The following is a 14,911-nucleotide window of genomic DNA, read 5'->3' as shown; positions in this document are numbered from 1 at the left end:
GTTCGGAGCCGAGAGACCCGGCTCTTTGTAGTGAGCCAAACCGAAAGAGCCGGGTCTCTAAAAAGAGCCGGAAATCCCATCACTACTGGTCAAACTTAAGCTCTCCTTAGTATGGCTGGCTCTGTTTCTCCAACAGCGCACTTACAGGCAGCAGCTGCCCCGCCCTCTCGCTCAGTCGCTTAGTGCCTGAGCTCGGATCATACCAATATCAGGGGGGATTCACGCACAGTCGTAAATTCCCACAGTGTGCACTATGTGCTTCGAAAATTGTGTGTACTTTTTGTTTTATACAGTTGTCAGCCAGGCATCTAACTATGAAAAAATTACACTCCAAAAGACCCCGGGCTTCTGACAAAACAACCCGGGCTTAAGCCCAGTAAGCCACCCTCACGCTCCGCCCCTGCATATATATATATATATATATATATATATATATATATATATATATATATATATATATATATATATATATATTCTCCAATATAAGAAAAAAATGCAAACAATAGCAAACTTATTCATTGCAGGTCTGGATAGGCTCCTCCTGACCCATTGGACCCCTGGGCAGTCAGTCCCACTTTCCCCCACACTGCTACTACGCCCCTGCATGTCACTGTGTGTCACCATATAAGTGACTAATTGGGTGCACGCATTATTGGATAAATGAAATCAGAGATACAGCGGAAGGCGAAGCCGCGGTAATGTAAGACCTCCTTCAGGATCGGGACACACCTACCGCATATCTCAGTCTGTCGGTTGTTACTCTGGTGTCCTTGGAACGTTTCCTAGTGCGCTACTACAAATTATGCTGTCCACAATCAAGAGATTAGAAGTAATCTATAACTCTATCAATGACAGCAACACTTTTACTAATGGTGATGTCATTTATGGGGAAGTCAGGCTGGAAGCGGAGAAAGACTTCCAGATAGAGTCCCTGCTCATTAAATTCAAAGGGAAAGCTGAGGTTTTGTGGACCGAGAGGCACGGACAAACCACGCATGTATACCACGCCAAAGACAAATACTTCAGCGTTAGAAGTTACTTCATCCGAGACAAAAACAGCAAAAGTAAGTTTGCTTTTCATTCTGCGCTGCGTGCACGGAGGAGCCTGCTTAAGTTAGAAAAAAACAAACAAAAAACTAAAAAGAACAACCAAAAACTAAATTATTTGTGTTCAGTTTATAGTTTTAAAGAATTTAGCAAACAAATAAATTCAGCTTAAGGACTAAAGTCAACGCAGTGGAAGGAAATGTTAGCATCAGGCGTTGTTTATGTTGGGTGAGCGGAGGGGGAGACTAATTCCTGCTGCACAACAACTGCTCAACCGCCGATCTCTTATGCTGCTGCTCTGTGGCTTCAGCCTAATCTAAATCTGCTTGAACTACTGAACATTTTGAAAGTTATTTTCTGTGTAATGCTGGGCTTACACTTAGGGTTGCCAACTCCCTGAAAAATAAATAAGGGACACCTCGTGGCCAGGGCCGGGCGACCCAGTTGTCTTCACCCTTCCCAGTGTGGTGAATTTTCTAGCTCTTTTTTTGTGTGTGAAATTATTTTTTTAACCATTTGACTTGAATTTGATTTAAGTAGATGTTTATTCTTTGTGATATGAACACATGTGAAACAAATGATCATTTAGCCATTTATTTTTAGCTCAAAATGACAACATTAACACAATAAAACAGGTCTCCTTCTTAAACAGAAGCCTGTCATGCTTAACTTTTGAGAATATAAGTAAATCTTTCTTTAAAAGAACTCTGTCCTGCTTAACTTAAAATAATAGAAAACAATAGAAAGAAAAACATTCTTGTAACAGTGCACATTTAGTGCATTTAGTACAATTGGCTTCAGCTGAGGTATTATTTCAGCTTTTCTAATGCTAATCAGCTGCTCCTGTTTGTAAACCCGCTTGTTCCCATGATTACGCATCTTAACTCATCATCATTATTCATCTATGTATTACTTTTATGTATTAGTCATCTATTTGTAATCATCTATCCTTGCAGTTGTTTATTACACAAAATAAATTATATTATCACACTTCTGGCCACATAGCGCTGATATTCACTGCACATGCCCATATTAACTTTTTCCAGCCAGGTGTTTTCCTTTTCCCATTCTTCCCTTTCTCTGAGGGGAACAAACATTGTTGCTCTAATGCTGGGCTCACACTGTGCGATTTTTGGCCCATTTTGAGCCGATTTTTGAGTGATCTTCATCGTGCATCGTGTAGTATACGTGGGGTAACGAGAAGCGATTAACACCTCACGACCAGCTCCCGATCATCAATCGCTCGTGAGGGTCTCATCACAGCCGCTCACACTGCTCGCGCGCAAACACGTAAACGTTGGTGTAAAAGATGGAGCAGCACGGCTGTGCAGCGTGTGATCTGGACACAAGCGATGGAGGCACAACTTGTAGAACTTTGGAAAGCTCATCCGAGCCTTTTCGATGTGGCCTCACAAAATTATCACGACCACAACAACCATGAAAATAGTTGGATTTACATCGCTGCTCAATCACAGCTGCCTGATCAATGTTTTTCATTAGCAATTTAGCAAAGTTGATGGTGGTGGTGTGTGTCTGTGTGAGTGTAAGACAGAGGGAGAGCGCGACAGATTTTCTGTTATAACCTTCATTTTATGGAGGCACAGTGTGAGCACTCAGGTCGCATCAGAGCATCGGGCCGTATAGTGTGAGACCTGCATCGTGACCTATGAACTTCTAACCCCTGCGAGTCAATCGTACAGTTTGAGCAGGAGCTGAATCGCGCGACTGAAAAAATCGCACAGTGTAAGCCCAGCATAACATGCAGCAAAGTTTCTTCCTGTAGAAATGAATTTTCAGCCCATCGCTGCTGTTCGTCAGTGATTATACCAGTCAGAACACATATACAACTAAAGCACCAGATCACCAGTTTTTACATGGATTCTGTACTAACAGTGAAAATATGATTAATCAAATCGAAGTAAAAGATTAGAGTTAAAATGATTCAGAGTATGATTTGCCTGCATTTCTCAGTGTAAACTTCTAAATTGAGAGTTTTAGTTTTAGACATTTTAATCCATCTCTTACTATATAACTCAAGAAATTAACAGACACTCAGAGATTACAATCATGATTTTCAGGTTTTTGCCCAGCCTAAAATAACACAGTAAGGTTGACAGATTGCGTTGCTTTCTGCTTGATTTTTCTCTTCAGAGGACGACAGACAGACACTAGTGACCGACAACTTACAAACATGTGAGTATTTGACCGTCCTCTCTCAGCCTGTAGTGGTGCTTGATTGTGTTTTTACTGAAATATATTTGTGTGCTGTCTGTGTTTGAGCTTTTATTTCATTCAGCTATAGCTTGAGTCACTTGTTGAATGCTGAGACTGCACGTCCGGTGTTGTGTTCACGCTGTCAGTCTGTCACTTTTACACCTTCTGTTGTGTCATCTTCTGCAAAGCTGGATTAAATAACTCTGGCAGATGTCAGGCTGTCTGTTCATTGAAACATGGGCAAACTCTTTGTGCTAAATAAACTCCAGTTAATATGAAAAATAAATGGCCATATCTTTATCTGGTATATAATTGTAATATTTTCAACACACTGAAACTTCATGTCTTGTCATTGTGGCTCGTAAATGCAATCCTGCTGCAGGATTACACTTAGAGTCGCAGTGTAGTGAGAGCCAGAGTGCTTTTTAATCACTGATGTCTAATTACAAGCATAAAAAACCCTAAACACATTAGCTAAGTGATGCAAACATGCGTTTTTGTTCCCTCAGACATCCGTTGAGCTTGAGGAGTTTTTTGTTCTTTTCCAGCTCTTGTGTTTGTAATCCCTAAATATTTGACTTAAACAGGAAGCCAAATCAAACTCACCCCAGCATCCCTTTACAACGGCCTGCTTCGTAATTGTAGGAGTTGTAACTTAAACACACATCTGAACAATTCTTCTTAAATTTGTATTTATCTTTTACATTTTTTTTTACTATTTGTTTTTTTCTTTTTTTTTTTTTTTTTAGACAGCAGCGTTGTTGCCCCAGGAATCCATGTCTACCCATTCAGCTTTCAGTTCCCCTTCCAGTAAGAAACATTTCTTTAAATGGTTGCAGTGTTAGTAAGAACAAACAGACAACCTCGTGTTTTGTTACTGCTGTGGTTCCAGAAAAGTAAGTGAACACACTGAGGTTGTGTATACATTAAAGCAACATTGTCAAAGGAGCTTGCAAAGAAAAGCGTCTGGACTTCTTTAAGTTGCTTGAAGACGTTTCACCTCTCATCCGAGAAGCTTCTTCAGTTCTAAGGTCAAATGGTGGAGAGTCCCAGATATAAACCTAGTGGGAGTATCCCCCCACAGAGGGACAAAAGGACCCCCTGATGATCCTCTAATCGCCTGGGCCAAGGTGGGAAACTGGGTGTGGGTCCCAATCAGCCAGAGTTTTGGGTGTTCATTTTGAAACCTGGCCCCACCTTATCATGCGAATTCCTGAGGTCAGATGGCCCAGGATGTGAGTGGGCGTTAAGGCGTCTGGGAAGGGATCTCAAAACTGGATTATAGATGGCAGACAGTTGGTGTCGTAAACCCCCGCCTCTGTTCAAAGATGGTCGCTCACAGTGGACATAGATGGCTTCTTTCACTCCTCTTTCAAACCATCTGTCCTCTCTGTCCAAAATGTGAACATTGGCATCCTCGAAAGAGTGTCCTTTATCCTTAAGATGCAGATGGACTGCTGAGTCTTGTCCTGTGGAGGTGGCTCTTCTGTGTTGTGCCATGCGCTTGTGAAGTGGCTGTTTGGTCTCTCCAATGTAGAGGTCTGAGCATTCCTCGCTGCACTGTACAGCATACACCACATTGTTAAGTTTGTTTTGGCGTTTTGTCTTTCGGGTGAACCAGTTTCTGTCTGAGCGTGTTGCTGGGTCTGAAATGCACCGGGATGTCACGCTTGGAGAAAACGCTCCTGAGTTTCTCTGATACACCGGCTACATAGGGGATGACAATGTTGTTGCGTCTGTCCTTCTTATCCTCCCTCGCTGGTGTCTGGTCTTCTTTTCTGTGCCTCTTTGCTGACTTTAGGGGGTCCAGGGGGTCCTTTTGTCCCTCTGTGGGGGGTCACTCCCACTAGGTTTATATCTGGGACTCTCCACCATTTGACCTTAGAACTGAAGAAGCTTCTCGGATGAGAGGTGAAACGTCTTCAAGCAACTTAAAGAAGTCCAGACGCTTTTCTTTGCAAGCTCCTTTGACTACGATGACCTGGATGACTGAGAACCTTCACAGACATTAAAGCAACATTAATATACTGAAGTTTTAGATACGTACATGTATGAATGTGGGCAGATAACCACCAGTAATTTTATCATTAATTGATTCGTGACTTGGTGAATGTATCAAGTCTGAATTCTGAGCTTGAGTTGATTCAGATATTTGAACACTCACGGGTCCATAACTCCCTAAACATTCACGGCACAGCTGTAAATCCAAGGATTCGCCTGATTTCACCGCCAGCTGGAATGTCGCTGGCAGTGCATAAAGGGAGTGTTCTAAAACATGTAAAAAGTGTCAGCATAGCATTAGCTTGAGCCAGTTGTGTTTGCAAACTGGAAGAACATCAGAACATATTTTATTTATTTAGTGCTGAAAAACCGTTAATCCCAAAGGGCTTCACTCGTAATTGTTCTGTTTATGGCTGCTGTATTGTTTATTTTGATATAAAACATTTTATTAAGTCATTTAGAAAATGTGAAAAGCTGTGTGTATTTTACAAGAAAGTGATCAACTCATCGCAGTTCTGTGGGCTTTGGTGTTTGTTCAATAGGGATTTACCCTCCTCCTTCAAAGGTGCTGATGGTAAAATTGTGTACTCGCTGGAAGCCGTGCTGAGCAGATCAATGAGGATGAACACGAAACGTTCAACTATGGTCAACTTTGTGTCAACGACAAATGTGAACAGTATATCTTGGTTACAGGTATGTGTGTTATCTCATTTGCAGTCATTCCAACAAAGTTGGCACAACCACAGAACAAACAAACAAAAAACAAGGGGTGAGTGGGCGGCAATAACCTGTTTAGACCTGCTTGGACATGTATTGAGCAACTTGTTTCAGTATTTGCATTCAGAGTGCTCACCTTGTGAAAACACTGGTTTTAAAGGCACCAAACATAGTCTTACTGGAAAGGGCCACTGGCTTAGCTTTGAGATCAATGTGGCTGAAGTCTATTAAAGTTAATATATCTCTGCTTTTGGGAGAATTTAAGTGCATTTGTGCTAGAGCAGGGCGATATGACCAAAAATATTTATCACGATATACATTTGAAAATTTGCAATAACGATAAAACTGACGATATAATTGACACTAGACAAAATACTTTACAACTCCACAACTTTATTAGTGCAAAATAAACAAACAAACATCAATTTATTCTCACTTGAACAAGCAACTGTTTGTTATGTGTTTTAAAGTTATATAAAAATTTAACAGTGCAAATACAAATTCCTTGCTGACAGTTTAACCAAAAGGCATTTCCAGTGGAAACTGGCCGACATATCCTCAGCATAACCGTGTATAATATCCACAAAACCTAAAAAGAGATTATACACAATACAGTAATATTATGTTGAAGCGCAGTACGTATCACTCCGCGAGGCTCCTGCCTACGATAGCCGTAATGCTCCGACAATCCATCAAGCGATGCGGGTTCGTAGCTTAGCAAAGTCGTACTAAAACATTTGACAGATTTTCGAGCGCCGTGTACGACATAAAATCGTTTCGAGGTCAGTAAACACAACCAGAATTCATACATAAGACCCACTGGATTATAAGGGGTACTGTCGATTTTCAGAAAAATCAAAGAATTGATTTTAAGTGTGCCGTATTTTCCAAAAAACACGGTAATACCGACGGCCCGCTAGCATGCCCTACCAAAAATAGTGTTTTGTTGAGTATCTGACGGACGAAAGCTAAACCAGTTCCACACCACTGAAGTTGCAGCATTTTTACAAACCAATTCTGGTTCATCCGTTTCATTCAACGATCCGCTTTCACCCTTCTCATTCTGCGTCGGCGCCGTATGCGTATGAAAACAAAGGCACTGCGCATGCGTCTTTTACCCATATTTTATCGCGATATTTAATTTTCTTATCGTTGCCCAACATTATACCGGTATTACCGTGAACAGTATGATATGGCCCAGCCCTAATTTGTGCTACATTCTTGTTTTTCTTTCAGACACCGCTGCATGACTCTAAGGATAAGAAAATGAACATTTTTACCTCAGGAAGTGTAGCCATGGATGTTGATCTTGAAAAAATGGGCTTCCGACAAGGTGAGAGGCTTGCAGGTGATACTGACATGTATTTGTTTAAAGAAAAGGTCAGGTTTGACTTTTCCGCTCGGTATTGCAGGAGAAGGATTAAAAGTTGTGGCCTTCATTAAGAACAGTTCATCTCGTGAGATCAAGCCCAAGTACTGTTTGTACAGAAAGCACAGTTTCTTTGCAAGAGGGAAGAGAAGGGTCCATACTAAAGACCTCTTGAAAGAGGTGGGAGACGCCATCCCTCCATCTGCAGAAGAAGCCGTCACAAGGGTCATCACCATTCCCCGTGACGTGGAGCCCTCGATCCTCAACTGCAACATCATCAAAGCTGAGCACAGACTCAGGGTAAGCAGCTTGAAAAATGTTTGCTGGAAACACCAGTAAATCTTAAAACTGTATTAATCGTTTCAATACAAGTTAGTTATTCCACAATACTGTCCAAAATTATTGATCCACAAAAGGATTTCTTTAAGTAGTCTTCAGAAATAGCTTTTTATTTTTTTATTTTAAGCTCTTCTTTGGAGGTCGGCTTCCTTTTCTTCTGTTCTCCATTAACATGATTCCACACTGCTTTTGTAATGTTGAAGTTCAGGCTCCAGGTAGGCCAATCCATACTAATGGCGTTGTTTGTGATCAAATGAAAAATGAAGCAATCCAATCAGGAAGCCAAGGAGGTACAGGACTTTTTCCTCTTTCTGTCTTTGTTTGCATCAATATAATCTTGCTTCCCTGTTTAGTTGTGCCTCTCTTCCCGTTTTATTTTGGTTATTATTTCTCTCTGTGTCCTCTGTGGGTTTTACTTCCTTTGTCTCATTATTTGGTTTCAGCTGTACTTCTGCCCTCATCACATTCTGTCTGCCAGTCTGTAACTTGAACTGCTTTATTGTCACACTGGAGATCAGTCACCAGATCAGCTAACAGCCCAGATCTAAGTTGTGCTAACTTAAAATGGTTCAAGAAGGAATGCTCTGTTCCTCGAAAGAAAATGCATTTCATTTTACTTTGGTGAGAACTTGTTAACTTGTTTTTTGAAATTCTGTAGTAGAAATGCACACATTAAACAAAAAGGAAAAAAGATACTTTCTAGATAGAATGTAAATTTAAATGGAAAACTGGTTCTTTGCTACGCTCTTTTTTTTTTTTTTTTTTTTTTTTTTTTTTTTTTTTTTTTTTTTTTTTTTTTTTTTTTCCTTTTCCCTGGTGTGAGTAGGCACTGGTTCATTCCTTGAGTTACCTAGCTTTCCTTTTCATGCATTAATTATTCATAGCTCAGTGTTAAGCATTTCAGCAAACAAAAAACATTCATCCTTTATTCCTCTTAAAAGGATTCAACTAAAAATGAATGGGGGGGGGGAAAAAGACAGCCAGCATCAAAAAAAGGAAACTGAAAGACTTTAAGAAAACCTGACAAACTATTTCTCAAGACCACTTTAGAAATTACAAGAAAGGAACCGGTGGGTGGTTCAAGACTTTTGCACATTATTGCATGTAAACTCCAAACCAAAAGTTCATTTGAGGGGCTTTACTGCTAAAATCCTAGCAAAGAATATAGAAAAGATCTGTAATGTAACTGATCACATCAATGTTGATGTGATCAGAAAAAATAAGCAAGATGGTATGAATGTTGTGAGCAATAGCGCAGCAGAGCGCTATTTGAAGCTCTCTGTCGGTTCTTTATTTTATGCAATGAAAGACTTTTGTGTAAAGCTGCTGAAAGCGTTTGAACACAATTGTCACGCTTTGTTCATTTGTTTGAGGAAAGTGTTTGCTTTGCACGCATGTGAACACAGTATTGTATAGAGCATAGTGGAAAACTGTCGGCACATAGGTTGTCTTTATAGAGCAAAGCTCCAGTGTCTGCCATGGTTTATTGACTCATTTTACTGAAAAGCAATAATGTAAACAAAAGACTTATGTGACATAAGAACCTACTAGTAGTAACTGAGGACAGCAGTTATATTTGTGTTAATGGGTAACATCTGCAGCTCAAAACCAACATAACCTGTGTGAAAGGGTTGAGCTACAAAATGATCAAACTTTTAATTAATACTAAAATAAGCATAAGCTGAGATACATGAAGTCCGTAACCAAAGAAAAGGCTGATAGATTTTACCTGTTGAACATGTTCTTAAAAACAGAGGATTGGTTCAATTCTGCAAATATTGAGTAACTTTAAACAATCTAACGTGTTTTACAGGTGTACCTTGACGTAAAATATGCTTCAGATCCAGAGATCAAGTTTCCTGTAGCCATCCTGCCAGCCTTCCAGGCCTATCCTGCAGTGCCACCACACTATCCCGCTGCTGCTGCTACCCCCTTTGGATTCAACCCGAACCCGAACCCTCCAGTGTGGGGTTTTGAGCCACAACAACCAATAGCAGCTCCCCAACCGTCAGATCCCCCTCCTCCTTATGGAGCATATGCAATGTACCCTCCATTGCCAGATTTTGAGAATAAATCCTAGCAACAGGTCTGACCAGATGTTTTGCCAGGAAATGGTGTGAAAACACCGAGAAGCATACTGTGGTCATTAAGAGCCACTCTAGTGTTCACCAAGCACTTCTGTGGCTATAGACTATACCAAATCCCTATAGTGTGTGTTTTACTGCCTCATATAGGAGTATCCACTCCTGATTGTTTCTTTTTTATTTAACACTTGATATCTTAAGTGCCTGCGTGTTACAGACAGACGACTGAATAAAAGGGACAAAATGTAAAACATTGCATTTATCACAGGAACAAGTAATGCTGTTTGACTGGTTTGTTTTACACCTAAAAGCCTTTCTGAAAAGTAAAGAGAAAAATATTTTCCATTCACTGGTTAACAACATTACAACATCAAGTTGGTGTTGGGTGGATTAAATCTTTGAAATGAAGTTTTGTATGATAATAAACTTTTTTTAAGGCAATAAACCTCTTTGGTTTTTGGATTTATTTACTTATTTTTGGTTTGTTTTTTGTGGCGTAACACAAAACATGAAGCTGACATAACTAGACATCTTTTACTTTGAGTTAATTGCTTTCAATTTATGGGGCCATCAAAATATTGACTGCAACATTTTTCTTCCTGGTATTTTTTTAGGTTTTGCCAGTGTTTCCAGATTAATTTTGACTATTTAGACAGTTGACAATTTCTGGTAAGATGGGTCATTAACACTAACTTACCTAGCATGTGTTTCCTCAGGAAAAGTTGATACCTTTCTTTTTGTATTATTTCTTAACCTACTGTGAATATTATAGTGATGTTAGTGACAATAACAAAGAAGAATTTTTTTTAATGTTCTTTGTGGAACTTCCCCTAAATTTATGCTATCAAAATATATGAAAAGATGTCTCCTAAGCCTTGGTAATCCCCCCCCAAAAGGCCCTTTTGTCATCTCTCTGAAAAAGGGGGTCTATTGTTAAGGTTACTTCTCATCACTTCTGCTTAGGATTTCAAAGGGTTAAACATGGCATGTAATGGGCATCAAGTGGAAGATTTACTGTAGGTGTGGTGAAATATATCATGTGATGCAGCCAGCATGTGGCAGTCACACCTACAATAAAAAATAAAGAGAAACAAGGTGGTATTTTTCACTGCCCCAATATGTGGTTGTGAAGAGACCATGCTGGTTATCCAGAGAGTGTGTGTGTCTTGACTGTCTCAAATCATTCATAATGTAATCTCATGTTAAACTCCGTCGAGTTTCCATAGCTGAAAATCTTTTAGTGCTACTGCTTTGAGAGGGTGTGTGATACAAGAAAAACTGGTTTCACCACAACATTTGCATACTTGAAAGCAGATATAACCGGCAGAGAGTGGCTGCGCTGGGCACAACTGGCTTGAGTTTTCTCTTGGTTTTTGCAACAGATTTTTGTTTTCCCCCACTTTTTGTCATCAATTGAAAATGACCATTAAAAAATTCTCAATCGAATACGATGCCATCAACAGCAAAAACACCTTCACGAATGGAGATATCATTAATGGAAGAATTATTGTGGAGGTGTCTGGTGAAACCAAAATCCAATCGCTGATTTTTAGAGGACAAGGGAGAGCGAAGGTATGCTGGAGTGAGCATTACGGACAAGATCAAACCCACGTTTACTGGGCTACTGAGAAATATTATGACATCAAACAAGATATCTTGAGAGAATCAAGACACGATGGTGATGTATTGAATTAACACAGTTGCTGACACGTGATACACTGTTCCTTGTTTAACAGACTGTTCAAAACAACACCTACTTCTTTTCCAGGCACTGAAGTCATTGGAAAAGGAAGACACGTGTATCCTTTTTCGTTCAGGATTCCTGATGGGTACCTCTTCTTGTCTTAATCAGAGGTTTAGATTCCCATTCTGCTTCTTTGTGGGTCATTTGAATGTTTTTGTATTGTATTTTACAGAATACTGCCATCAACCTATAAAGGAGCCCATGGAAAAATTGTTCATAAGGTGAAAGCAGAGCTGAAACAATCAATGAAGATTACAAAAAAAACTAAGGCCCACTTCACTTTTGTGTCCAAGACACACATGGGTATTCCTGGACTTCTGGTAAGAAATCATTAATCCTAAAAAGCAACGATTAAATTTCATAACTGATAGTGTTCAGGCAGACGAGATCATTACCTTAAAGCACATTTATAATGTGGGGGTCTGCTTTTTAGGAACCTCAGTATACTTGTAAGGATAAATCTGTTTTGGGCTCTGGAAAGGTTTCAGTAGATGTTCATACCACTCAGATGGGATACATGCAAGGTAATTATCTTTACTTGGCTTACTGCCTTTCAGTATTCAGTTTCTGCCCTCTCCCTTATTTTTATTTTTTATATTTTGGAAAGTGACTATAAGTTTGGTTGAGTCAAGAGCTTTTTACTCCTTAGACTCCTTCCCTAATGAAGCATCATTTAAAAATACTGCTTTATTTCATCCCAGCTCCCAGCTACTTAAAGTGCTTGTAAACAGGAAACCAGTGTGCATGATTCAGTGAGGGGTGTTTCTGTGGAACTGATCCTTTGATTATTGAAAGGAAGTTATAGCTGATTGAGTACTAAGCTAAAAGTTGTTGTTGTAGTTTTGTTTTTATGAGTACGAACCGAGCTGTATGATGCTGACGTGCTGTTTTTGGCAACATCTAGGGGGGTACATTTGGCAAGCTAAATTATCAACCACTGTACACTAGACTTACAAGGAAGGTAAAGACAAAAAGTTGAAAAGTCCAATAATCATTTAAGATAGAAAAAAGGTTGCATTTGGCGCCTTTTGTGCCAGGAACATTAAGTCATGTAAGAATAAAACTCTCCAGACTCTTTTGTGCCTTATTTTGTGTCATATGAATTTGGAGGAAAATGGCATAATGGCTGTGTTACACTGAGATGGATTTTGTTTTATATAGTTTCATGTTGTTGCTTTTTTGGGAGGATGACTCTTGATGGTATATGCCCAGATAATTTGGCCTCTGGATCACCCGACTGCATAAAAGCATCCTGAACTCCTGTAGAGAGATATTATGTAGATGTCAGAAAATGTCTTTCTATGCTTGGCAGTGATTTATACAGGATAACTTTCTGTACTTTACAGGCGAAGCTCTCGTGGTCACAGTTGAAATCAACAACAACTCGAGTCGCACAGTGAAGCCCAAATTCATACTGTATCAGAAACACAGTTTCTTTGCCCAGGGCCACAGGAAAGTTTACACACACGACATCCTTAAGGATAAGGCTGAGGCTGTTGAAGCATCTTCTGGCAGAAAAACCGTGACCAAGGTGATCACCATCCCTGGAGACCTACCCCCCTCCATCTTGAACAGCCACATCATCAACCTGGAGTACAGGCTGAAGGTAAACAACTTGTAGAGCTGTCCTTTTGTTTGTGTACTTGAGTACTGTTTAAGTAATATAACTAATGGTAGGAAGCTTGTCTTTGTTTCTGTATATGCCATTTAAAAGGTTTTATTTGGGCTGTTAGTTGGTTAGTGGCACCTCTTTTCTGTCACAGGTGACTGTAACAAATCATTTTTATGGAAAACTGTTAAACTGCTTTTCTCCTTCCTCATTTTAACGTTCACAAAAGGAAATAAAATAAAGGATGTAAGTACTCAGAGGAACTAATGGAAGAAAACAAAGATTGAGAAGCTTGGATTAAAACGTGAGAGCCCTCTAGTGACAAAACATGGCAACAACAAAGCCCTGCTGAAATCAATAATTCCTGAACAAAAAAATCTTAAACAATTCTGTTTGTGTGTTATTTTGTTTGCACAGGTCCAACTGAATATCAAATGTTCTATTGATCCAAAGCTCAAACTTCCTATAGTTATCATGCCTGCGGTGGTGAAACAACCACATCCTTCTGCTGGCATTGGATTTGACACTTTTAGGAACCCAGAAAAAACATCCTGGGGAACTACACCCCAGCAAACACCACCCCAGCAAACACCACCCCAACTTGCAGATCTTCCACCTCCCTACGGAGCACATGCGATGTACCCCACTACCACTCTTGATGATTATAAGACTGCACTTTGAAAATCTCCCTTGAGAGAGAACATTTAAGCCTTAAACACAGACTTGACACAAATGATTGAATACATTCAGAAAAGCAGACTGGTGTGCTGTTAAAGCTACCAAGCACCTATTGTTTGTTCCTTCATACCCCAAACTGTGAAGATGACATCAATTGAGGCAATAAATCAGAAAATGCTGGTTTTCATATTAGCAGTTGTTATCTTCTAACTCCTAACAGATTTTAATTTACTTTCCTATTTAAACTGTAAGATTGTATACATTTAATATCTGTGTAAATAATATATTTACAAGAGTTTGTCAGATTTGTATTGTTGATTGTCATTTATGCTTAGAAATATCTACTCATATATGCTTAGAGTTTTATAATCAATGTCATGTTGGTAGAGGTTTGATCCTTAGTAGTCTGTGGAGACTCTGTGTGCCTCCCAGAGCACTCTGTAGCACAAAGAACTTTGCCTACTTGTGTCTTGCTTTTGCTGTGTAGTAAAATGTCTTGAACGTTCCAGCGAATAGGTTTAAGCTGTGTTACTATATTTTTCTAATAAAACATCATATTTGAAATGCAAAACCAACATCTTGTGTTTGTGGCTGGTGATTCCAGTTTAATGTGAACCCTTATATTCTACTCATCATATGACACATCCTAATGTAATGCTTCTTCTAAAACCTTAGAGTCCATTTGGGCAATTTGGACACGACAACCATTAACTGATGTATAAAAGTATGTGCTCCAAGGTTCACGTTGGGGCCTATGGGGTCAGGAGTAAATTTGATATAGTCACTGTCTTTGGCAAATAAATTCAATTTAACACCATTTACCATTTACTGTTTGTACAGAAAGCACAGTTTCTTTGCAAGAAGAGAAGGGTCCATACTAAAGACCTCTTGAAAGAGGTGGGAGACGCCATCCCTCCATCTGCAGAAGAAACTGTCACAAGGGTCATCACCATTCCCTGTGATGTGGAGCCCTCAATCTTCAACTGCAACATCATCAAAGCTGAGCACGGACTCAGGGTAAGCAGCTTGAAAAATGTTTGCTAGAAACTGCAGTGAGTCTTAAAACTGTATTAGTTGGTTATTCCACCTTACTGTCCAAAATTATAGAC

At 39.6% G+C, this 14,911-nt stretch overlaps 2 protein-coding genes across 4 annotated transcripts; both read left to right on the top strand.

Annotated features, from left to right (window-relative positions):
* The first annotated feature begins 641 nt into the window (after nucleotides 1-641).
* LOC101476867 (arrestin domain-containing protein 3) lies at nucleotides 642-10,216 on the top strand. The gene is made up of 7 exons (XM_014413985.3): nucleotides 642-1,064; nucleotides 3,199-3,240; nucleotides 4,011-4,071; nucleotides 5,805-5,955; nucleotides 7,216-7,312; nucleotides 7,392-7,648; nucleotides 9,501-10,216. The coding sequence occupies exons 1-7, from the start codon at nucleotides 803-805 to the stop codon at nucleotides 9,765-9,767; spliced, it is 1,137 nt and encodes a 378-aa protein (XP_014269471.2). The 5' UTR covers nucleotides 642-802; the 3' UTR covers nucleotides 9,768-10,216.
* Nucleotides 10,217-11,097: 881 nt separating this feature from the next.
* LOC101476581 (arrestin domain-containing protein 3) lies at nucleotides 11,098-14,911 on the top strand. 3 transcript variants are annotated; one of them, XM_076890806.1, is made up of 6 exons: nucleotides 11,098-11,449; nucleotides 11,540-11,600; nucleotides 11,688-11,835; nucleotides 11,949-12,039; nucleotides 12,862-13,121; nucleotides 14,643-14,911. In XM_076890806.1, exons 1-6 carry the CDS (start codon nucleotides 11,191-11,193, stop codon nucleotides 14,844-14,846), a joined length of 1,023 nt encoding a protein of 340 aa, XP_076746921.1. In that variant the 5' UTR covers nucleotides 11,098-11,190; the 3' UTR covers nucleotides 14,847-14,911. The 3 variants fall into 3 exon arrangements, with proteins under 3 accessions (XP_076746921.1, XP_004544492.3, XP_076746923.1); XM_004544435.4 differs by lacking the exon at nucleotides 14,643-14,911 and adding an exon at nucleotides 13,542-14,377; XM_076890808.1 differs by lacking the exon at nucleotides 14,643-14,911 and adding an exon at nucleotides 13,354-13,514.

This window comes from Maylandia zebra, linkage group LG12, assembly GCF_041146795.1.
Source record: "Maylandia zebra isolate NMK-2024a linkage group LG12, Mzebra_GT3a, whole genome shotgun sequence".
Classification (NCBI taxonomy): domain Eukaryota; kingdom Metazoa; phylum Chordata; class Actinopteri; order Cichliformes; family Cichlidae; genus Maylandia; species Maylandia zebra.
This window is presented reverse-complemented; position numbering and strand designations above follow the sequence as displayed.

Bases quoted from the DNA above. Each gene is read 5' to 3' on its own strand.
- LOC101476867 (XM_014413985.3), top strand. From the start codon at position 803: ATGCTGTCCACAATCAAGAGATTAGAAGTAATCTATAACTCTATCAAT. The intron at 1,065-3,198 runs GTAAGTTTGCTT...TTTTCTCTTCAG, and splicing joins CCGAGACAAAAACAGCAAAA to AGGACGACAGACAGACACTA. The intron at 7,313-7,391 runs GTGAGAGGCTTG...TCGGTATTGCAG, and splicing joins AAAAATGGGCTTCCGACAAG to GAGAAGGATTAAAAGTTGTG.
- LOC101476581 (XM_004544435.4), top strand. From the start codon at position 11,191: ATGACCATTAAAAAATTCTCAATCGAATACGATGCCATCAACAGCAAA. The intron at 12,040-12,861 runs GTAATTATCTTT...TGTACTTTACAG, and splicing joins TCAGATGGGATACATGCAAG to GCGAAGCTCTCGTGGTCACA. The intron at 13,122-13,541 runs GTAAACAACTTG...TTGTTTGCACAG, and splicing joins ACCTGGAGTACAGGCTGAAG to GTCCAACTGAATATCAAATG.